Source organism: Balaenoptera physalus (assembly GCF_965194825.1).
Source record: "Balaenoptera physalus genome assembly, chromosome: 7".
Taxonomy (NCBI): Eukaryota; Metazoa; Chordata; class Mammalia; order Artiodactyla; family Balaenopteridae; genus Balaenoptera; species Balaenoptera physalus.
The window spans coordinates 47,256,433-47,281,595 of record NC_138886.1 but is presented as its reverse complement, the minus strand read 5'-3'; the positions used below and the strand labels follow the sequence as shown (position 1 = coordinate 47,281,595).

At 38.9% G+C, this 25,163-nt stretch overlaps 2 protein-coding genes across 21 annotated transcripts in view; one reads left to right on the top strand and one right to left on the bottom strand.

The window, feature by feature from the left end:
- Positions 1-1,054: 1,054 nt before the first annotated feature.
- ZFAND5 (zinc finger AN1-type containing 5) lies at positions 1,055-12,218 on the bottom strand. Of its 3 annotated transcripts, none has more exons than XM_082471113.1 (6): positions 11,691-12,209; positions 7,300-7,457; positions 6,762-6,873; positions 6,013-6,116; positions 3,385-3,510; positions 2,469-2,704 (listed from the first exon to the last, which is right to left on the bottom strand). In XM_082471113.1, the coding sequence occupies exons 2-6, from the start codon at positions 7,448-7,450 to the stop codon at positions 2,556-2,558; spliced, it is 642 nt and encodes a 213-aa protein (XP_082327239.1). In that variant the 5' UTR covers positions 7,451-7,457; positions 11,691-12,209; the 3' UTR covers positions 2,469-2,555. The 3 variants fall into 3 exon arrangements, with proteins under 3 accessions (XP_082327241.1, XP_082327239.1, XP_082327240.1); XM_082471114.1 differs by lacking the exon at positions 11,691-12,209 and adding an exon at positions 9,532-9,553; XM_082471115.1 differs by lacking the exon at positions 3,385-3,510 and having other exon boundaries at positions 1,055-2,704; positions 11,691-12,218.
- TMC1 (transmembrane channel like 1) overlaps positions 11,037-25,163 on the top strand; it is a 375,625-nt gene continuing 361,498 nt past the window's right edge. For 15 of the 18 annotated variants that reach the window (XR_014266085.1, XR_014266086.1, XR_014266087.1 and 12 more), the window contains exons 1-2: positions 12,976-13,112; positions 24,865-25,048. The gene's annotated coding sequence lies outside the window, so the exon portion shown is untranslated. The other 3 variants (XM_082470917.1, XM_082470925.1, XM_082470916.1) reach the window with 3 other exon arrangements.

The window sequence follows — 25,163 nt, the reverse complement described above, 5'->3', positions numbered from 1 at the left end:
AAACATTCAGGTTTGAATACAGGTGTCTAGGTAGAACTGAATCTTCCTAGCTGCCTTACACACTTTGATCTCTTCTCCCCAATGTTCCAGACAAATCCAATCCTTAACTCCAAATATGTTCTAAATTAGTGTTCCTCATAAGAAACGATTATGGAAACATTACCACAATCTCATGCTACTTATTTCAAAGACCATTACAGAATGAAGTCGAAAGGTCCATCATCTTACCGTGTAAGTCTTCTTTATCCCCAACGTACCTCTTGGATTTCAAAACCTTAAGATTTAAAAATTTATCAAGCAAATGTCTGACAGTGGTAGCATTGAGGGAAAATAAGTCTTAAACTTTGAATAAAAATTAAGTTTGCCTTCTAAATACCATAATTTTCAACTCAATTTTGATTCTTCAATATCCTTCATATTTCAGGAGACACTATCCTCATCATATTTCATATAGTATACATTTCCCCTCACCTGAAGCAAAAGTAGCAGCACTCAAAAAACTGTGACAGGTGGTAGTGAATCATCTGGGTATTTCCATTTCAAACTCCCATCATTGAGAAGTCATGGTTCTGCTTTTTGGAAGTCAGCATGTCATTGTTATCCCTTGTTCTTTATTATCTCATATGACACCTGCAAAGACCAAGCCCACGGGTCCATCTCAACATTAGAACCAAACTTCAAACAAGACTATGCCTGTTGTTGTAAACATACTGTCATGCCTAAAGTGTCATTTATAAAGCAAAAAAAATGGAAAAGGGAGATAGGATTGAAAAATTATGGCATAAGTTCTATGACTGTTTTAACCCTAAAAGTGCCTATTCGTTTCTTCAAAATTAAATTGCCTATTATGTACCACACTTAAGATGTTTTACAACACTCATCTCATGGTTCTCACTTGAATATATCATGTTCAGGGATGCCAATGGAAAAAAATTTACAATATAGCCATGCGAAGTCTACAAATGCAACTAAAAAGTTCAATATGAAACATTTTCTAATTATCCCCCTTTAGAATTTCTAACTATGGCTTAAAAACCCAATGAACAAGTGGAAGTTTCCCTCTGTACATGGCTTTTATTATTTACATAATACAATACAGCATCAATGCTGAATAGCATGATTATGTGCAATACATAAATATGAACTATCTGTACACATCTGCAGATCTAACTCAGAACTAAGGTACATAAAATTGAAAGCAAAACTGAATGCTTTAAAAGTAAAAACTAAGACTGAACACTGCAATAAATCAGAAGTAGTGCCTCGTGTACATACTTAACTATTTACAGATGAAAACAGGCATTACCACGACACTAACCTAACTATACTCATTTATATATAAAAAACACAAGTTTCATACATCACAAAAAACCTTCCATTATAACACAGAAGTGATATTACCAGACAAGCATCAGTGAAGTATACTGCCTCTTCTAGTTGTTATTGTACAATGCTGTAGATAATGCAGCCCATGCAATACACCCAAGAACACTAGAGTCCTACACCCAAGTACAATTAATATGATAAAGCAGCCCTCTGCAAGTGGTGCTGGATACCACTAAGAAGTCTACCGCAGCCATGTTGGTTATAATTTTCCATGCAGAAGGGTACAGTTACATTAAGAACTGAAGTCTTTAAAAGAGCTTTAAACATTCTTTCTTGAACCAAAACAATTCAACAAAATATGCACATGAAAAATTATTCAGATACCCTTGCAAATTAAAATTCAGATGCATGTTACTCAATAGAGCTGTTGTATGTGAAAACCAAACGTAGAGTTTTAATTTCTTCTTGTAGACAAATTAATCTTAGTGCAGTTCTGTGCTACACAATATTGTTAGCAATGAGAGTAATGCAGACATCTTCTGGTGCAGGCCAGCACGATAAGCTTCAAAGATAGCTCAAGACCCTGCTGGCTGATCTGTTTTACTCTTTATAACCAGTTACGATGTGTACCTTCCAAAGAATGTCTTATTTGACAGCTTTTAGAAGACCAATTAGCCAGGCTTATATATGGCACCAAAACACTGGTTTCACGGAAAGGTCTGATAGCTTTCTTTATAGCTTTCTTCCCGCTTCCAAGGAAAATGTGGAAATTAACAGGGTGAAGTTTATGGTAGAAGTAGACTGCCAGTCCTTTTCTGGTGTACCATTTAAAAAAAAAAAAAAAATACAGGCACATAACACTAGCCAGAGATTATACCTTGATTACATTCTCAAAGGCAGATATGCTGCAAACATGCAGATATTTCACGTACTTTGTTTGGCACAAGGGAACTAAATTTTGTCCCTATTATCTGTGTTTTCAACTTGCTGTGCAGATTTTCATCCAATTTTATTCAGGGGAGGGCATATACATTTTGTAGGGCTGTATCTATCCAATTCTGCCTGTAACAAACACCCACACATCCTAAAATATCAATTATAAGACAGACAAGTGTAAAGTAAAACTCTGGAGAACATCAAAGGAAAATGGCCATGCATCTGCTCTTTAATGTTTTCCTACGATATATTAAAATAAGAACAAAGTTATCAGTCTCTTCACAAGTAGTAATTTATATTCTCTGGATTTTTTCAGCCACAACAACTGGATTCTCTTTTCTGATTTTTGCTGCAGCTTCTGCTTTGTAATCATATGGACAGTTGTGCTTGTCAGAGTAACGGTGAAGTCCACAAAACAAATTTCCACACCGGCAGTCAAACCCTGTACATACAAGAGGAAGCAGAGTCACTTGGGAAATTGTAGCAATTAAAAGAAACAAAAGCATTAGTCAATATAGAAAAGGAAGCAGATTTTCATGACTCTTTGCAACATTAAAGAGTCTGTCACTTTAAACTGTGAAAGTGCTCTTAACCTCCGCTGACATGGTGAGAAATTCAAGTAACTATTCTTCCATAAACTCCTGTAGGTACCAAACAGGGTAGAAATTACACAGGCTCTGGAGTCAGGCTGATTTGAATTTAAATTCTAGTCCTACCGTATGTTAACTGGGTAATGTTTCCTCAAGTGAACGCTAGGAAAAGACAACCACATACAGTTCTGAGATTTAAAGGAAACAATTAAAAAGTATCTAGAACATTTTGTGCCTGGTTCAAAGTAGGTGCTTACTGTTTAATTCAGCTATCTTTTCCCCAGGAGAACAAAGGAAAGAATCAAAAGGGATTAATTTTTATCAATCCGATAAAGGAAAGTAATTCAGAAGGCCTGAAGTTAGGAAAGGGTTTCATATGATTAGACAAACCAATGGAAATCAAACTCAACTTCTCTTCACTGTCCTCTTTCCAGTCTACTCTGGAAACTTTCTATTCTTGAAAGTCGGGCATTTTGTTTTATGTGTAAGACTGACCAGTCCCTTAGGGAGTAACTAGGAGCTCCCTGAATACCTGTAAGGCCAACTTTCTTTCTGCACATGAAACATCTGTTCTTCTTTGGTTTGGGCAACTCAGGGGCTTTTTCTTCACTTTGAGAAGTACTGGGCTGAGAAACTGATGGACTGGGCTGAGTGACAACTGAAAAACAAGGGTAAAAATTAGAAGTCTGTCAATTGTTTGGCTGATAATTATCTAAGACCAGACCAAAACAAAACAAGAGAAACAGTAAGATTCTTCCTGAAAATGTCTAAGAAGGCTTTCTTGAAAACATGTACTTTAAATACAATCTTCTACTTTAATATCAGAACTTCTTTCAAATCTGAGAACTTCTTGCCAATTAACATAATACCACTTGCTCCTGTAAATTTTATTAAATTATCACTCCACTCAAATTCCTTTAAACTCACTCTAGTCCTGGGAAACAAAATCCTAATTCTAAATTTTAAAGACCTGAGAGATGTGGTCTGCTCAGTTTTTCCATATTCCAATTGCCTAAATGCAAACTTCTAAATTAGGGCAGTTCAAATTCATTACTACTCAGGAAATAAGGTTGCCAACTTCTGAGGTAATTAGCTATAAAGTCATTCTGCTTTTATACTGATAGAAAAAAGAAAAATTGTGTAAATAAACCCAGTAAATTTTGACAAGTAAAACCCAAGTCATTAATCCCCTAATTAACTTTAGATTCCAAAATTTCACAATAATTATTGTGCCATTTTAATAAGTGCTTTATATTGTCTTACATAGAAAACCTGCAGGATTAAAAAAAAAACAAAAAACTTGTAAGATCAGCAACGTTGTCTTTAGGACAGCGTAAGTACTTGTGAAGCTTTGATTTTAGACTATTAAGGATTCCAGAGGCAAAACAAGAATTTTTAGAGCACATCTTTAATTTACTTTGTGATACTTATCTAAAATGGGTATGAAATTTGGACAGTAAGAGATATAACCTACTTTTAAAAGTCCCTGTTTCTCCACCTAAAAGATCTAAGTTTTAAGTTCACTCATGACATCAATGGAATTTGTCAATATAAAGATAAAATTGCAGATTACTGTTTTAAAGTTCACATTACCACCAGGTTATTGAAAACAAAATTTAGTTCTACTTTTACAAAACTCAGCGACACCAGAAGCACTGTAAGTTGAGCTTTAATATTAATCCAAACCCCAATAGCAAATTAATGTATACAATACTAAAATTATTGCCTAACAATAGGCCAACACTAATGCTATCAGCATAAATCCAAACCAATTGGTTTAATAAGTACTGTAAAATTACCTCCAAATTTATAACTCATTTGCATTAGTAATCTATCCAGTGAGATTACCAGTTAATATTAGACCAACAGTAATATTCTAGCTACTACTTATTCCTAATAATCTACTATGGCAATGTTAATGTAATTTTTCCTGATGGTATAACAGTAAAGAACAATCTGTGGAATAGTTCTGGGGAGGTGACTGCCATATTTCCTTGGCCACACCTGAAAATTGGACAGTGGTTCCTAAAACATACAGGGAAGAGGGGCGGGGGTCAGTCAAGAAGAGAAAAATGATACAGAAAAGGCAGAGCAGCGAACTACAGAAAGGCTACTAAGAAATAATAAATGCACAGAATAGCTACAGAACTAATCCAAAAGAGTACTGTTCCAAGGTCAGTGTCATTTTGTGTTTTAAAAAAACAATAACAAACGAAACAGAACAAAAGCCTCACAAATACTAATTTGGTCAGTTTTTCATAAGGATGGAACTTACTTAAAAATAACCAAATATGGATTCACCTGCCCAAGTTAAGAATTTTCATCTTAACTGTATCAATTAAGAGTGATATGGTTCACATAAGCTCGGCTATGTACAAAAGCAAGCCTCCAAAGCAGATTACATGTCCACTGACACTATTTTCTCACAATAAAGTTTTATATTGTGTTGTCAACACTATACCAGGAAATCATGAATTGATCAAACGAACTATGTGCACCATAGAGTATACAGATCATTGTTCCAGGGTCTAGCACAGGTAAATCAAACAAGTCAATCTTCTGGCAACATTAAAGCACTTCTGGTTGTGCTATTTAAGTTCAGCATAGACTCAGTCACTATCTAATGAAAACCAAAATGCCTTTCCACACTGAATTTTTAAACTCCCATAGGGATCCCACACTTCTTCAAGCTTCTTTTAGTGTATAATATGTTCTTTTGCTTGAGTATTTTCTACAGTATTGACAATATCAAGACTGAATAGTTAATGCTTTTGATTATTAAATTTTTCTCCACAGCTTTGGAATTTAGTCCGTATAATTTCTTCCGTTTGTGAACAATACCTTCTTTAATGATTCAGATACTTTTAAAATATATTGGTAAACTACCTTTTAAGTTCATTAAATTCTGACATTTTCAGTCTTCATATTATAAACTTTGCTGATTTGTGGGTGCAGGGGCAAGGGGGGATGGGCAGAGAAGAAGAGATTAAAGAGTGACCATTTTATACTTCAAGGTACTTTAAAGATAGTGGTTTGCTTAGCCTATATTTTATAGTTCTCTCTCCTCTTTGGTCCTTCAATGGGAAGGAAAGAATCCCTCCACCAACTCTTTCTTGTACTACCAAATCCAGAACTGAACTAGTATTAAAAAAAAGCATACCTGGCTCTGACACCTCTGTTTTCGGGGTAGTTATTTTGTCCTCTCTTGAAATGCTCATTTCTGTCATTTGCTGAGTTACAGGCAAGGCAGCCACAGGCACATTTCTATTTGAGTTCAAGCAAACATTTTTAAAGATGTTAAGGGTACTTCTTGGAAAGATAATAAGTTGTCAGTTCAACATATATTATTTCCAGTGTGATCAAATGGAGCTAAATAATCTAAACAAGATGCCCAGCACAAATGGTTGAGAATAAGGAAGCAATTTGATGAATGGCTCATCAATTCAAGCCTGCATATTTATATAGGTTATGATGTTCTATTATAGCCAACTAGAAATTCTTAGCTGTGCCTGTAATTTGTTTAAGGGCAAAAGGGGTAGCTTTGCCAAAATGCCTTATGTGGCATTACAATATAATCTGCAGAGCCTCATTCTCTACAATTCTTACACCTCAATTACAAGGAAATAAAAGCACAGCATTCTCAACACAGTATCCTTGATGTTGTTCAGGAGTGCGTTGTTAATACACATCTTTACTCAATGACCTACAAGATCATATATTAAAAGACACTGGAATAATCACCAATTGTGCAACACATGTAAAGCCAAGGGCATCTAATGTATTAACATCCTTATTATAATGTAATACGTATGATGTAATACATCATTATTTATTAACATTCATAATTATATCATTTATCTTTATTTCCTCCCTGTATTATTATAAAAACCCAGAAATGTTTAATCTTACCTTGATTTTTCAGATGTGCTGCCAGCAGCACCTTCACAGTTGTTTAAACTAGCGTCTGTTCTTTGTACAGATGCAGAATCTGAGGTAGGACTGTTGGAACCACTAGCTGTCCCTATTTAGAAAAAAGGATTGGTAAGAAACAAAGCAACACTACAAACACTCATTACCAAAACTATTAATAAGTAACAAATACTTGCATTTAATTAGGTTAGTGACTTAAGTACTTTCACTGTGCTGCAGAATCTTACACTTAAGTGATATCCAAACAACAAAAAAAATATATTAAAAAGTCATATCCAGTGAGTACATGTACTCAAAAACGAAAATGAAAAAGCTAGAAGATGCTTGTAGACAGTCACTCATTCCTCATGTAGTCATTCCAAGTACTTGGGCTATTATTGCTTTAAATTTCAAGCTTTTCTCGAGTCTTCTCTCCTTGGACTTTCAGGATTGATTCTCAGTCTTAGGCCCCAACTCTTGGTTCTATATTTTCTGTCCACCAGGTCTTCAAATGGGTTATTTCTTGGAACCAACTTACCCATTGGGCTCATTCTGCCACTATTCTGCTGCCTCTGAAGATGTTCTTTGTAGCAAACAGAACACATTCCATTTGTCCTAGGATTCCCATAAAAGCCACATCCTGTACTACACAGCATGGGCCCTGGGGTCTGGTTAGTCTCCTGAGCCATTTTTCTGCTGTAAACAAAACAAAACCAAAATTTTAGATAATAACATGTAGTCAAAAAAAAAAAAATCACTAAATTAGTATGATAGTCATCATTGTACCTTTGTCATTTCTAAACACTGAGTCTGTTTCTAACAAAGCCCCAAATTGTGTTAATCTTTAAAATAGAGTAGGCTAAATTATGAATATTTTGTTGCCTTTATAAAACAAGGGACATGAATGGAACTGTTTTAGCTTGATAAACAATGAACTATTATGACTTCACATTTTAGGACAAAAAAATTCTATCATTAAACATTAAAATGTATTATTTTACCTGTCACTGTTTCTGTAATTCGTGAAAAGGTCACCCTTCCCAATACCAGAATTATGTTTAAATCAATTTTGGCAATTGGTATCTTTAAATCACTTTCTGCTCTCCTACACTACAGGCAGATCATTTCAAATAATCACAATTAACTACTGACTCTTCATATCAACTAGTGGTTCTTTAAACTACCTGTATATTGGATGTAGCTCTAGAGTTTTCTTAAAACTAACATCTGAACATACGTGGGCCCTGTAGTAATTCAGTTCTGCCATGGGGCAGAGCATCTGTACTTTTTAAATGCTGCAACACCTTTACAGAAGACTGAAAAGAGAGCTGGTAGATCATCTAGCTTTTCCTGTTACCTTGGCACCAAAAGGTGAAGTTCTTTAAGAATTTAGGGTAAAGCTGCTTAGGAAATTCCTTTTGTTCTACATTTGACATGAGAAATCTGGGTCTGAGTATACTTTAAAGTCAATGCCTAGAAACCTATAATGTACAAATTATCAGCCACAGATTTCTCAGCCAACGGCTCTATTAACACTTTTAACAAGCGCTTGTCTGCCTCATGACAGAAAATAATGAAACCTTTCCAAGCTCAATTTCAATATGGCAAAATAAAGCAATATACACAACCTTTAGTAATGGTTAATATTTAATGCTAGGTTACCAGAAAGAGCTTTATATAGAAAGCATACCCTTGCTTTTCCAGAAGCCTTCTTAAAATTAGCACAAACACAGTAATGTTTTGCTAAATTTAGTAAAATTTCCTGAGTTAACAGAATATAAATATTTAAGAAAAAAATTTTAAAAACCTGGAAGGTTTCCATGTCACCTTAAAGTATGTATGAATGTACCAAAAGCGTATTTCAGAGCATTTTATCAAGGGGAGATTATGTGCAATAATTCTGGTCATTGTCCTTTAACTGTACCTTAACGTTGACTATGAAGGTGACTTATAAGTTATGAACTTTTCAAGTAAGTGCAGGAAAGTACTTTCAGCTAGAGCTTGTTACTTCCTTAAATTTCATACTGCTTTTTCCAACCACCACATACTAGGATACACTCTTTAGTGAGTTATTAAAAGCAATGTTTTAACAAGTATTAACACTTTTTACCAAAATTATAAAAAGGGGGGAAGAGGACTAACCAAACTTGACCTGGCCCGAATCCTGACAATTATTCCAACAATTTAAATGACAGTAATCTTTCCTTTTGTTAGCAAAAAGCCATCATATTTCAAGCTTGAAAATACCTCAACCCAATCAAACTTGTATGGAAAGTGACCAATACTTGCAACTTACTTCAGATAATAGTACTAATTTAGTTGACACTATCTCTTTAAATAGTAAGTGGAATTTAGCTGACTCATTTTGGATCAGGGTAGTGTAAACATTTCAACATCACTTAGGAAGTTTATTAATAAACACTTTCAGCTGGGTTTTTAAAATTTTGAGTATAACATGTGCAAAAAATGCTTCAAATTAACAGTGCATTTATTTGCATGCCTACCATGCAAAGTATGTGAATCTTTGCCCTACGCAAAAAGCAGGGTCATCCCTTGAAGCCAGCTTAAGAATTACACTAGCTCACTTGCTATACTAACTTCTAGTGTCATCTGACAGTGGCTTTAAAAGTAAATTAGCCTAAAAGTCAACCCACGTTAATATTAATCTGATTCTTAAAATCTTTTGTTTATATAAATGGGGGTGGGGATTTCACCCAATGATTTCACATGCAAAGTATTCCTTCCACCTTTCTTCAGAAAACACATCTACCTTCAAGTCACGATAAATAGCCTCCAAACTGTGAAACACAAGAGACACCGGGACATCAGTCTTCTACATGGCATCTCATCTTGTAGATTTTTTCCCCCCTAGAAAGCCAGCTTTTAAATGCCATCACAAGAGCACAGCTTGCCTTAATATTTCTCAGAAGCTTAGATCACATGGGCGGGCGCTTCAGCCTGTCACAAGGCTGCAATGTGACAGGGTGAGCGGGATGGAGGCTCTCACATAAAGCCTAGTCAACAGAAGCCTCTGAAATCAGCTTCTATTTTTATCTCAGAGCCTGCCAACTCCTACACAACCCCAAGAATTAAGGATGCAGCGCTCACATATCTAATATAACAAGAAAACAAAACAAAAAGATGCCATTAAGATTGCTACAGTTTTTTTCTAACACAGGGAATGATCTCACATTAAATCTAGAAAATGCAAGCATCATTAATCACTCAGGAAGCCAAATGGTCAGGGGTGTTTATAAAAACCAAGCACAGCGAAGAGCATCAAGGCAGAAAGAATCCTCATGATTAGTGGCAATTTTTTTTGAGGTGGGTGTGGGGATAAGTGCCATTAGGTACTGTGTTTCCCCACTTGTATTTTAGAAAAATACAATACCATTATTATTTACTACCTTTAAAGTTGCTACAAACTGGAGCATTCATCATGTCAGCTCTATCAGATATAGCTAGAATGTTTATTTTTATAGTTTCTATAGCTGAAATGTGTATTTTTTACAGTTTGTGGCTTCCTATACTTCATAGGAAAATCAAAACCAAAACCAAAAAGTTAGGAGCATGTAACTGAAAAATTCTCCAGCCTCAAATACGAATAAAAAAGGCTTTTATGCCTATGGAATTTACTTCTCTCAGGTGCACAAAATGTTAAAAGACATTTAAGAATGCCTGCCCACCTGAAGTTGAGACCAGAGTTCTAGTTTCTAATCTACCTCTAAGCCAGTGACCTTGGGCAAGCCCTTACTCTCCAGATCTCAGTTCCCTCTCGCTAAATGGAGATTAGTGTGATTTTAAAGGCTCCTTTTCAGGCTTAATACCGGGCCTGAGAGATAGAAAATAGGGAAGAATTAAACATCTTTTTGAGGGGGACATTTTTAGAAAAAAACCTTGAAAAATGAAATTGCAGTATTTTCACCAATTCAGTTCTGAAACCCTACTTTTAAAAATAAGGAGTAAAATAAAATTCATTTAGATTTTTTTTAAAGTCTGTAAATTACCTGAATAGCCAAGCTGAAGAACAGTCGCTCTATGACCTATATACTACTTTACCCTAATGTGTCCTTAGACTAGATTATTAGAAGGCATTCAGTCAATAAAGACAACCCGGACCTTTTCCCAAAACACAGCTCCACGGTGTGCGTGGAAAGCGAGCAAAGAATTTCACGTTCCTCAGCCTAAATGCACGAAACAAAGGGGAAGGTGCTCCATTTCCTTCATGAAAGGCATCTCGGGCGAGAAACGCAGCGACATCGGTAAAACTAAAACACGACAGAGAAGACCCCTCTCACCACAGACTCCAGCGGATTTTAAAACAAGTTCGGGTCCCACTGGTCCCCCATCCCTACCGCCATGCCCTTTCAAGCAAAGGCCTCGTTCAGGAAAGCACTGCAAGGCCTTTTCCAAAAACCACTGAGTCATGCAGAACAGCAGCTCCGCAGGCCAAGCCGGCCCCTAACACTGCCGGTCCCGCGCCGACCCCCGACCCTGGACGGCCCCTCCGAAGAGGCGGAGATAGGGAGCGCGATGGGCAAGGGGCTGGGGGTGCGGCCGCCGCGACCGCCTCTTTGTCTTTCCGGGTTTGGCCGCCCACGCCGAGCGCCACCGCGGAAGGCGGCCGCGACCGACTCGAAGCAGGCCCAGAGCTCGAACCCCCGGAGACCGCACGCCGAGCATTGTTTCCCCGACCGTGAGCGTGCGAGTGAGCCCGGGGCACAGGGAACCAGGCCTCCGGCCTCGACGGCAGAATGCCGCCTCCGTCTTTGTGCTTCCTGAGCTGGCGGGCGGGCTCTCCTCTCCCAGACGCCGCCATACGCGGGCCGCTCGGCCTTCGTCGGAGGCCCGCGGCGCCCGAATCCCTCACTCCCACCCCTGGCCGGGCACGAGCAGCCGGGCGCCCTCCCCAAGCCCCGTACTACTCACCCTTCGGCGGCAGCAACCGGGCTGGCGCGCGACGCCGGCGCGGTGGGACCGGGCCGAGCCCTCAGGGAGGGGGGAGCCGGAAGCCCTGAATTCTCCGCCGCCGACGCCGCCGCCGCGGGCCGGGAGCGGGTCAGAGCCGCAGGCTGAGGTGGCGCCGCCGCCGCGGGGTCTTCCTTTGTTCCCGCAGCAACACCGAGCGTGGCCGGGACACGCCGGAGCTCGGGAAGTGGGAGGAGGGAAGCGAGGGGGGGCGGAGAAGGAGGCGGAGGGAGGGCCGAAGGCCGCGGCGGCTAACGCTGCTCGCGGCGCCGGCCCGTCGTCGCCTCACGCCTCCACCGGCGGCGGGTTTGGCCGACTCCGAGGGCGAGGGGGGCGCGCGCAGCTAGGCCTGGGCGCCACAAGGGCCCGCGGATGGCGCTCTCTGTCTCTTTGCTACTGCCGGAGAAGGTGTGCGGCTCCAGGGAACGACGAATCCCAAACGGAGATGCACGTAGGCCTGCGCTCCAGGCGACTGACGCGTCCTCTCCACCCGGCGCTCAAGCAGTGAGGGAAAGGGGAGGGGGGGCGGGATCTGTGCGTCAGCGAAAACCCCGACGGCGGCGGCGGGGAGCGCGTTGACGTCACGTGCTCGACGCCGCGCCTCCGCCTCCAGTCACCCGGCCGGGGAGGCGGGGCCGAGCCTGAGCGCGCTGCCTTTGCGCGGAGCCGAGTCACTGGCTCGGCTGCCGGCCCCAGGGTGGAGTTGGAAAGAAGTAGTCCTGTGGAGGTTGCGTTTCTATTTTTAACCCGATTGTCCGCCCTCAGCCTCTCTCCTTCCGATTTTCTCAGTCAAGCCGACTTTTCGCCATCTGAGTTCTCACGCTTTGTCTAAAGCCTTTGGCAGACATTTCCCTTTCCTCCTTACTCCCCACCCAACAAGAACGTGTTAGAAGGATTCGGCTCGAGAAGAGAAAATGAACTGCTGTTTAGCTTCTAGGTCTTCTCGCCTGTTTATGAAGTTTCCCCCGTCCGGTTCCCTCACACTCCCCTTCGGTTCTAAAGTCCTGCCTGAGCATTGCTCTGATGCTCCCGGGAAGGAGCGGGGCGGGCGGCGCTCGCCCGCTCACTCGCCCGCCGGCCCGCTCGCTCGCGCAAGGTCACGGGTGGTTGCGCAGAGTCAGGAAGTGCTCCGCCGACTTGCTGCCAGTCTTCGGCCCCGGCGACACCGTTCTGAACTGTTTTGGCCAGCCTGTAAAATCCCTGGAAATCGACTCTTCCAGCAGAGCCTCGTGAACTGGTAAAGCACCAAATGTTCTACCCAAGATGAAGTTAAGGGACAAACAAGCTAGACCCGAGGGAGAGATCAAAAAGGAGACGTTGCAGGAGGAAGTTCAAAAGGGGGCAATTCAAAAATGAGGCACAGGCCCCGACTAGTTTGAAAGGGTGAGTTAACTAAAAACACTGAGAAGCTTTTCAAAGCACCAGCAAAAAACCCACTTGCAGCTGGCTTCTCCAGGTGACTTTAATTCAACTCAAAAAACAAAAGTAGTAAGACAAAAAGGACTTACGAAATTTTCTAGTAAACAATGGCCTAATGAATAAATAGAAACGATGTTTAGGGCTTCTAATAGCCACCATTAGACTGGAGTGAGAGGTCCCTTCGTTGTTTCCCAAACTTGGTGATAAGAAAAATCACCTGGAGTTAATTGTCTGCTTTTAAATAATCACCTAGGCCTTTCCCCTGGAGATAGTTTTGGGAGTCTGCGGTGGAGCTCAGGAACTTGATGAATATTTAAGTAGTGCTCCAGGTGATTCTTCTTTATAATTTTGTGTATTTGGGAGAATGCTGTCCTGGTGCCCTGTGCCAAAATTTCCAAATCAAACAGTTCTCTGCCACAGTAAGTGGAATCCCTAGAACATAACTGAACATTTTCCTTTACAGTTTAGAGTTACTGCTGTAGGCAATTAAAGTGTTAGAAATATAAGTATTGATAGTTTCAGACACTGGTCCCAGGACCATTGAAATTTACTTTCTTGAGTGAGTAGACAAATTAGTAAAAACATAGCAGCTACGATTTACAGACCATTTTGGAGGCTAAGTATTTTTCATTTAAGGTTTCATTTAATCCTCACAGCACTGAGATAGGTACTATATATCCATTTTTTACAGATAAGTGAATAATGACTGAAGAGGATTAAGTGACTCCCTTGAGGCACTGAAGGACAGGGAATGAATGGAGGTGGTTCTTACTGAGGACAAAAATAACTTAGAGATTTCACCCTCCTCCCATTTTAGTTATTAAAAAGTGAAACAAGATAATTCCTGAAGAAGTGTAATTGAAAGAAAAAAAAAACCCAGCTAAGTAATGAGGCAAGCTGGTTATTTAATAATGTATTGCATAATATGTAGCACCTTCTGATAATTTGTCTTCTCTACCAACCGTTTATAATTTTCTCTATGAGACTATTTCAACCAGGAATATACCTGGCATTGAACCTAGTTTTAGCAGGTTACCCTTCCAGCACCTACACTAGTCGTTCTCAAAGTGTGGTCCCCAGACCAGCAGCATCAGCATCACCTGGGCACTTGTTAGAAATACAAATTCTCAGGCCCCCACACCAGACCTGTGGAATCACAAACTCTGAGGGTTTGTCCAGTGATCTGTGTTTTAACAGGTTCTCCGTGTGATTCTGATGCACGCTCAAGTTTGAGAACCATTGATTTACCCCACCATGCTGTAAGACATCTCTCAATCAGATGTTCACACCATGTGAAGGGAAAAAGTTAAAAAGAAATTTTTTCCTCATATTTCTGGTGTAACAGATTAGGGGATATGCTTCTAAGGAGTGTTTTTGTTTTTGTTTTGGTGTTCTAAATTTTCAGTTGGTCTGTAAAGACAAACTATAGAACACAAAAATATATAGCAGAATGCTCAATATAGTATGCAAAAGGGCTGTCACCATGGTCATCAGAGAAGGTTAAAACCAGCCTCTGCAAAAAGTACCAGAGAAAGTGGTGTGTGCTCGAAATGTGATGTTATTGATTGTTCAAAAAATGCCTTTTGTAGAATTTCATTACATGGGACATACCAAGTGACTGGTACTGATCCATTCCTAAATACTCCTTGAAAATAATACTAACTCAATTTTTTTTTATTCATTTTTTTCCATAAAAATGTTTTGCACACTTGCTACATTCTAGGTACCCACTAAACTGGGTGCTGGAATGTACATTGGTGGGAAAAAATTGATCTTACCCTTGTTCTCATGGATCTTACTGTCATATTAGGGAGAAGGACGTTAACAATATTATCATGCAAATATGTAATGAGCTGGTAAATATTTTGAAAGAAAGACAGAATGCTATGGGAGCATATAACCAATGACAATGGATGCTGAAAACTCACCCAAATCTGAGTTCCATTGCCAGTCATCTCCATCACCAGTGGAACTAGGCTTATTTCCTTAAATTAGTTAACTATAGCAAACTGGCGTGTCATATGAGAAAGTTGGAACAGTTTGTATTCTGCTTAAGAATTCAGGTAAAGTCATTACAGGTTCACTTACATTTTTCTTTGTAATCTAGGGATGAGCCAAAAAGGGGATTGATAATTGGAGAAGAGCAAATTAATTCAATTTCTTAGAAAGTAGAAACTAACATCTTTTAAAAATAGCAATAAAGGTTATTAGTCCACTGTAAAATATAAAAGACCTGGAGTTATTTTAGTTTGACATGTAGCTTTCCATTATGGAATAAGAATTGCTTCTATGTATGGCATGATTGTAACACCCTGTCATGGGTATTACATTTTTTCTCTGTGCTTGAGTAGAGCTTGGTGAAGCACAAAGTCTTTGCTGGGGTTTTAAAAACCATTAGGTGTCATTTGATGTTCACATAGTACCCTTCTTCTCTCTCCTTCTTTATCCCCTTCCCAGATCTCAAAGATCAAGGTAACAAGATTCAACTGTATTTTTATTATTTTCAAAATGATTGGCTGAAAGTATATAATATTGTATTTAGAGCAAATCAACTAATTAAAAAATTGAGTAGAACATACCATTATTTAATTTAAAAAATTTCCTCTAATAATTAGTAATTAAATAGTAATTAAAATATCAGTGAGTCCAATAATGGATTGGTTTTAGACCTAGCTCAACAAGTGACTGGCTGAGTATTTTTCCCCAGGGAAGTGATAAAACAAGTAGCAATTTAATTACTGTGTAGACCTTTTGATAATGTGAAAGCCATACTTATTTTCAATGAAAACAACTTGATCAAAGAATCTTCAAATAAATGGCATGGATGGCTTACCTAATTAGAGAAGACTTTTAGACACAATCCAGATATTTTCATCATAACCATAAACAATTTTTATGACTATTTAAATGAACAAAAAAGCCTTTATTATTTATGCAAATTAACTTAAGGTGAAGGAAATCGATGAATATCTATGTGTGTGTGTGTATATATATATGTATTGCTGTGGATATCACCTTTGTAAGACACAAGGTACTTTGGTCTCAAGAACTTTAAGAAATCTTTGTGACTGAGCAAACAATCTAGATATAGATGTTAAGTATGTGATTTGAATCTCAGTAGTTATATGTGGGGTTGGCTCTGAAACAACACTTTGGAGCATGTCATAACTTGGGCTCATAGGTGGTAGGTGGGCCAGAAAGACAGTCAGGAATGGGGTCAGTGATTTGGCAAGTGCCCCACGGCAACTAGAATGGTACAGAGCTCGGGCAGTGGCAATTGGCACTAAGGCCCTAGCTGTCAGGCAACAGAAAAAGATCACAGAAAGCAGGTAGTTACCATCAGGGAGGTCAGGATTCAATCAGAAGACTGGTAAGAGAGAAATGGGTAGGGTGGGCCCTCGTCCTGGAAGAATGTAAGTTCTAGGCAGAGAGTTTGTGTAACATTTTTTCATTTACAGTGTATATTCGAATACATTATTTCAGTGAACTCCTACAGCAGCCCATTGAGATAGGTATTATCATCTCTCCTTTTGCAGAGGAGTTGACTGAGGCTCAGGGCAAACTCATGTGTCCTGTCCAATACATCTAGTAAGAGTCAGAGCTGGGAATTTAACTCTAGCCTTCTGTCCCTTGGTTCAATGTTCTGCTGCCTCTCCAGGAGCATTTCCTCTTTTAATTTACGTCATAATTATCTTTCCCGTTCTAATGTGAACCACCCTTGTATATCTTGTATATCACTCATCTCACCTAAAACTGTGACCTCAATAGAAACTCTGATTAGATAGTTTCTTCCAACCTAACAGGCAACTCCTAAGTCTCGTTTGCCGGTTCTAACCTCTCTATCCAACTTCTAAATGTGGCGTTCCTTAAGTCTAGCACCCAAGCACTCTTTGTTTCTCTACTACACCTACTCTCAGAGCGATTTCACTCACTTCCATAGATGTAAATGCTATCACCTGGTGCAGTGGTTCTGCTAGAAAGAGGTAGTTGCTGATACTCCAGGTACACTTGTGGCTTCTCTTCTAGTCCAGCTCTTCCTTTCAAAAAGACTTCTCTCCCCTCGTTTTTTTCTGGCTTAGAGGTTAAGAAGCATGCTTCTTTTTGAGTAGCCTTCAGGAGTAGAGTATGAAATAAAGGTTTCATGCAATAGGAGTTAGATTCAACCAGATGACTTCTTCAGCCCCTGGCAATTATAAGACCCCATGATTTCTTTGAGTGCATATTTGAATGAGTAAATTTCTGTTCATTAAATGTTTTTAAAAGCTTTATTCTTTTGTAATCACTTGACCTTATAGTTAAGGTAGAATTTTTAAAAAGGGTAAAAAGCCAGAAATTCATAATAAATTATTTTTAAAAATGAAAACCAGTACAACAGTGTAACTGCATAAGGATTAAAGGAACTATATAAGTTTCAGGCAAATATATTTAGTATTTATTTTGTGCTTACTTTGTGCTTTTATATACCTTATTTCTAATTTTTACAATAATCCTTTGAAGTAGTGATGATTATGCTTTTTGACAGAGGTAGGGGAGAGGTACAAGGAGATAAGTAATGTATCTCAAATTATATAGTTGTTATTGAAGAGTGAAGTCAAACCCAGGTCAGTCTTTGAGGCTCAAGTCCTTTCCAATGCAGTAATACCTTTCCTAAACTAGTCATAGTTACAGACTTTTAGAGGGTCCTCTTCAGCTGTCCACCCAGCACAGAAGTCTTCTAGACAGCATCTTCAGGATTCAGGTTATGCGCTGATACCGCTAATGCTACAAAAGGATGTGCTCACACAGTAACCCATCCCAGCCTCCCTAAAATCGTGATACAAGATTTAATCCAGATTATTAACCATTATCTAGTTTGCAAAGACCTCAGAAAAACGTAACTTTAGTCTTCGATTTTTGTATTCTATGACTATTAAGATGCCATTGGTTAAAAACAGCCATCAATTTTTTAGAACTTATTGCTAAACATATTCAACAGGGTGGCTATTTCTTTCAGTTTGTACTTGGGTATAATTTTGTGGGCTCTTTACTATTGTCAACTCTCATTATCAGTTAGTGAATTATATGCCATACACCTCATCTGCAGTAACTTGGATGCTTTGCCATTTACAGCAAATTTGTTTTCCTATTTTGGAGGTATATTGAGGATGAAGGAAAAAGAAGAAGGAGAAAATAACAAAAGAATTTTGGGGTGGAATTCTATTCTACATCTGTTTTATTATGCTATTTAAAAAAATTACAAAGTATTAATAATATATGAATATATTCTCTTCGGAGAATAAATTTCAAGCAGCACACGATTTTAACATAAAAATGAGTCTCCTGTTCAAGCAACTCCCAACCCATTCTCCTCTTCCCAAAGATAATCCTTAGGTACTTATGTGTCTATACTTTCAAACCTTATTTTATGCATTCATGTACTTACATTTATATATAGAGAGAGACAGACATCTTTGTGATTTGTTTACATACATGGAATTGTGCTGTATATATTGTTCTGCAACAGTATGCTTTGGGGATCTTTTCCATATCAGTGCATAAATATTGACCTTATTTATTTTAACAAATTCAATTAACAGAATTTGAGTACGGATGTAACATAATTTATGTTAATCATTATCCTACTGGTGGATGGTCAGATTGTTTGCATTTCTAAACTATGATAAACAGTGTTGATAAGAGCAGTAACTTATTCTGAAAATGCCATGTATTAATACCAATTGTTTCCATTTTTAAAAATATTTTTCATATGGACTTTGACCTTGTTCAAATGTCAGTCCTTGTGGGTAGAATTACTTTTTAAGAAAGCAGATAAATCTTAACTGACTTTACTAACAGTAATCTCTCCTTCTTTCCTTCCTTCCCTCCTTCCTCCCTCCCTCCCTCCCTCCTTTCTTCCCTTCCACCTTCCCTTCCTTCTTTCCTTTCTTTCTTCCTTCCTTCCTCTCTCTTTCTTTTTTCACTTTTGAAAAGATAATATGCATAAGCTGGTTAAGATTCACTAGGAGAGAATCAACTACAGTGTGAAGTCCTGCATCATTTCTCTCCCATCCAGAAACTAATGACCATGATGACAGTAGGTAACATTTGTTAGGCACTGATTAAGTGCCAAGCTTTGCTGTAAGCACTTTATACATATTAATATTAACTTAATTAATTCTCATAGAAGAATTAGGAAGTAGGCACAATTATTGTCCCCATTTTGCTAACGTGGAAATTGTCAGAGGTCACCGTGGTACTGGACAAATGAGAGGACTTCTACATGGTGTTCCTCACAGGCCTGGACAGTGAGGCCTTACCCTGGTTGTGGTAAAAGGGAGCCGTGCAACTCCACCAAGGCCCACTGTCCACAGCTCCCAGTCAAGAGCTGCTTCATACTTTGTGGGGATCCAACTTAGGGTGAGCACCTCCTCTGCTTCGCCTGGGACTTTCCCAGTTTTAGCACTAGAAGTCCCAGGTCCCAGTCAATCCCTCAGTTGTGGGCAATCCTAGATGGTTGGTCCCCCTAGTCCAAGTACTATTTATTTTGAGGAAAGGTGAGGGAGATCATACCTGGAGCAGGTGAGTGGATGACCTGCCTCATGGTCGTCAAGGAGTTTGGCAGGACCTTCATTGTGAACTACTGGCAGTGAATATCTTTTCATAAACCCAGCTGTATAAATGGTAAGGTCAGAGCTGCTGACTTACCCTATCCACAGGGTCAGTACCTTTCCCTGTGAGACAGGAAAAGGTAAAAAGGATAAGAGGCCTACCACTTGGCTTGCATTCTAATATATCAGGGCACAAAGGGTGCTGATGAGGAACCAAACCAAACAAACTCTCTAACAGCAAAAGTTCCTATCCTTTTTGACTTTTAATGTCATGCAGTTTAAATGTAATGTCCTGCTTCTACTCATAATAGGCCTACAAAATATTCTACTCTTCCTTGTTTCACCTGCAGTCAACAGTCTAAGTTACTTCATTATCTTTGTTGCACAGATTTATGGCTTTTTTTGGTGTGTGGTCTGGAATTAACTTCATTACAACAAAGATGAAATATCCCTTTAAGAAAAAATCTAAAAGCAAAGATTGCATTTTTTTTCTTGAACAGTCTGGCAATCTTGATATATTTAGAGTTGCAAATAGAATGACTTTTTTGCTGTTATTAACTCACTCACAAATTGCAAAGGGGATTAGAAAACCAGGAAATCAGTCATGTTTCTTGGCGGATGGTGGGTCCCAAGAGAGGGAATGATGAGACTATGGCTATCCTTACAAAAAGAAACACAAGACAAAGCCTGCCATAAAACCTTATTTGAAAATTGCTCCTCTTAAGAAATTATGCTAAAAGTGGCCTGCTCCCAGAAATACAAGTAAAAGAGTCAACCAATTTTTACCTCATAATATCAGTTTAGCTCTGGAATTGTGCTTAATGCAGCTCTAAGTGGCTGAGGGAGTGACATCGTTGACCAAAACTACACTTGACAGAAGTTCTGTGAAGCTCAGAGCTACAGTGCAAGGCCATTGATTTTGCAACAATTTGTTTCTTTTCTGATCTAAAAGTGATTTCTATGTGCCAGGGGATCTAATCTATTAATGTTGTTCATCCTTCACTAGTCATCATTTTCCTTGGAACATTCCATCCTATGTAATCCGAGCACTAAGAACATCAGAAACTGACTTTGGTGGGAGATGTGGCCCTGAAAACACTGAAGGCACTTTGTCTCCAAGGCAGGGGTCACTAGGGAGGGAGGAGATGTTCTGGACTCTAATCAGACAAATACATTACAAAATTTCCACCTCAGACTTTCTCATGGAAGAACTAAGAAATTATATATACTCTTTAATTTGTTCTTTTTATTAGAACAATGGACTTTCTGATTCTCTCCAACACGTGTTTTTGACCACCCACTCCATAACTTGCAGCTGGCCCCTGCAGAGCGACATTGAGGGTGATCTGGCCTCTTCCCCCGAGGAGCTGATATCCTCCTGACCTCATCTTCTACTGCTGTCACTCTTCATTGCTTTGCTCCTGTCACTCTGGCTTCCTCGGTCTTCCTCAAACATGCCAAGCACTCGCTTGCTTCAGCGCTTTTCTACTTACTTTTTCTTCCACCTGAATAGCTCTTGTTCCAGATATTTCACTTTATTGACTCCCTGATTAAAGGTCAGCCTCACAAGGGAGGCCTTTCCCAACTCACCACATAAAGGAGCACACACACACACACACACACACACACACACACACACACGCACACTCACACGTGTATACCCTTTTTCTATCCCTCATCCTATTTTACTTTTCTTCATATCCATTTTCTATCACATCAAACATATATACTTTTATTTATGTCTTTATTAAGTGTCTTCCCCCAACTATCTTGTAAGCTCCATGAGGGCACAAAATTAGTCTCTTTTGTTTCCTGCTATATCCCTTGCGCTAAGAGCAGTGCCTGGCACCTCATAAATATTCAGTGAATAATTGTGGGAAGAATGAATGAGTGAAGCGATCAAGTAGACTGCTCTATTATTCACACCCAGGAGGTTGGTCTAACTCAGTGTTTTTATGCTCCTAAATCTTGAAGATCAAATTCTAAGTTAACCTCAGAAATCTTTAAGGTCAGCTGTTTTACTGTGTGTCCAGCAAAAGGCTTTGGGCCCAAGGGAGGATAAATAATCAGGTTTCACCTCTTTTCCTGTCTCCTTCAACTACAACTCTGCTTTTAGCAGTTTTATATAGTGAACTTAAACAAAAGATTTCTTGTAAAGATAGGATTTCTTGAGCTAAAATAACAATAAGCAAACAAAAAGCAGAAAAAAGAAAACTACTGTTTGAGGGAATTGGGATGAGGGATGTTAATCCTTTGCTTTAACACTTCTATCAGCATTACTCAGGGACCCTGAAGAAAGGTCTGAACTAGGTGAGTGAGTCAGCGCTGGAGTCTTGTGAAGGCTCAGCTTACGCCAAGACAGAACCTGGAGGGGGCCTTGAAACAAAGCTGGAGTTTAATGTTTTAACTATTTTAGAATAACCTTTAAAGGTAATATGATGTTAGGAAATTTTCATCTTAATCACTTTATATTTCAGTGTTAGAGAAGTCGAATCAAACGCGTCTTTGTTAACATATGCAAGACGTTTTCCTGAAAAATCCTTATTTTGAGAGATCAAATTTGCATCGGTAGCAGGGAAGCTATTAGAAAAGCAAGAGCACCTAAGACTTAAACAATAAAAAATTGTTTGGATTCTTACCAGTTGTCCACTCTTGACTGTTGAAATGAACAGCTGTGAGCTCTGTGCTTCCAGTTTTCACATGGCCCACATGTCCTTGGCGGAATCCTACAGTTGTCATTTAAACAAACATATCTTTGTCAGGTTGGAAGAGGCATCTGATTTCATTCTGTTGGAGTGATGTGATCTGGGTCTGCAGTAGGCAATTGGAAGCAGGTAGTACAGTTCAGAACAGTGTAGGGACTAAGGTTCTCCCGGTCCTTGGCATGTAGTGTTAGTGCCCACGGAGAGGAATGAATGCCCCAGGCACCTATTTGGCAGCGCTCTGTGCCTAGGACAGTGCTCAGTACCATGGGGGAATTTTAAAGAAATTTGAGATCATCTCCATAATCCTGTTCCCGCTGCCTTCGTGGCAGAGTCGAACTTTCTAGAAGAGAAGAAGCCTGCTCATTGGTTTTCGATTACTTGGCTAAACGCTGGCTCCTAAAAGCCAGCTCTGTCTCAGCAGTTCCTTTGTTCTTCAGGAGCTGCCCTACTGCCTTCAGTATCCTCTCGCTTTAGTGTATTTTGCACACAACTTCAAAACATCAGTCTTCCTACAATGGAAGTAGATTTGAAGCAGATTGAATTTGAAATCATATAAGACCTGGGCCTATGTCTTGTTTAAAGATTATTCTACTGACAAGTAGTAATAACACCTCCACTATAGAATTATGGCGGGGATCAAATGAGATCATGCATGTAAAGGCAATTTGTAAAGAATGAAGATCAAGGGACTTCCCTCGTGGTCCAGTGGTTAAGACTCCACGCTTCCACTGCAGGAGGTTCGGGTTTGACCCCTGGTCGGGGAAATAAGATCCTGCATGCTGTGCGGCATGGTCTAAAAAAAAAAAGAATAAAGATCAATACAAAAGTAAAATATTATTGGTATTAAGCTCTATTTTATTACATATCCCCTTGATAATGAAAACCTTCCAAGGTTACTTATTGCCTATGGAATAAAGTCCATATGCATTAACCTGTTATAAGAGGCCCTCTCCTTTATGGCCTATTCTTCATATCTTCTATACAGAACCCATTCTTCAGGCAATCCAAGCTTTTCGCAGTTCCCAGAACAAAGCGTTACTTTGCTATATCTGTTACCTTTGTGAACTTAGTTCCCTTTTTTTGGGATGTTCCTCTACTTATTTTAGCCAATTGAAAGCCTACTTTTTTTTTTTTCTTTAAAAAAAATTTTTTTTTCTCTTTTCATGAAGCTTTTATCCTATGTTTTCTTCTAAGAGATATGTAGTTTTAGGTCTTATATTTATGTCTTTGAACCATTTTAATTTTTGTATATGGTATAATAAGGGTCAACTCTATTCTTTGGGATGTACGTATACAGTTTTCCTAGCAGCATTTATTGAAAAGACTATTCTTTCTCCTGCTCCATTTTAAAATAAGCAAATATATGTATTTATTTATACATTCCCCTTTCCCAAGTGGTAGTATACTAATGCGTATCTTCACCTAGCTTTTGTCATTTAACAACATATTCTGGAGGTCATGTACTAGAGACCTTCACTCTCACCCCCTTTATTTTAATTGGTGGTGTGATATTCCATTTTTTTGGACCATGTTTTATTCAACAAGTTTCCTATTGATGGACATTTGGGTTTTTTCCAGTTTTTGATATTATGCATAGGGCTGCAGTGAATAGACTTGTGCATGTGTCTTTTCATTTTTTGCTAGTGAATCTTGGATACATTCCAAGAGGTGGGATTGCTGAGTCTAAGCAATACAAGATAAAGTTATGTCTAATTTTGTTAAATAGTGCCAAGTTCTTTGCTATAAGGTTTGTACCATCTTACATTCTCAACAGCAATGTTTGGGAGACCCTGTTTCTCGACATTGTTTCCAGTAGCGTATATTGTCACACTTTTGGAATTTTGTGACTCTCATAGGTGGGAAATATCACCCACTAATTTTTTAAGGCTGAAGTATCATTTCTTATTAGGTTGCAGCAGGCATATGTAACTTGTTATACCCAATACTGTACTATGGGTATAAGGGTACATACATGATCTCCCCTACAAACAGGAAGCTTTCTGAGTGAGTGAAAGTAGTGGGTTTAATTGATGTTTTAAAAAAATGTTTCAAGGGCTTGGAATATTGTTGGCATTCATTGTATGTTTGTTGAAGGACAGGGTAAGTGAATAATCTCCGAATTAGGAACTTGTTTTTATATACCATTTTTAGAGTCTATAATTATGTTTACAATCATCTCCAGTGGGCGTGTTTATCTATGTGGTGGAACCCATGGAAAATTCAGGTGATTTTTGAGTGATTTTTTTTTTTTCCTTGTCTGAGAAAAGATGGTCACAGAGATGTAGACCTTTTTTTCCCCTAAAAGATTCTGTTGAGTTCTGCACAAAACCTCCCTTGGAGAATATAGTCATTTGGAAAGTGTATTTTATTTTCTGTTTACATTGAAATTTATAAAGTTCCTTCATGTCTGTTGTTTGTTTTCAGCCTCACAACAGTGGTGAGACAGACACATGTCTGTTTATGGAAGAGAAATTTGTGACTCAGAAAAGTTTAGTAACTGGATCAAAGTTACTGAGACAACAGAAGCAGAGCCAGGCCTCAAACCCAGGTCTTCTGATGCCAAAGCCAGCATTCTTTCTTGTACACCACAGCTGCCATCTGGAACTTGGTAAGCGTTTTATACTTTTTTTCTGTTGTTTTTCTTTAGATAGGAACAGCTTTGAAAATAAATTTTAAAAATAAAGTCACTGAGGTCATTTTTTTTTCCTTTTAATATTTATAAT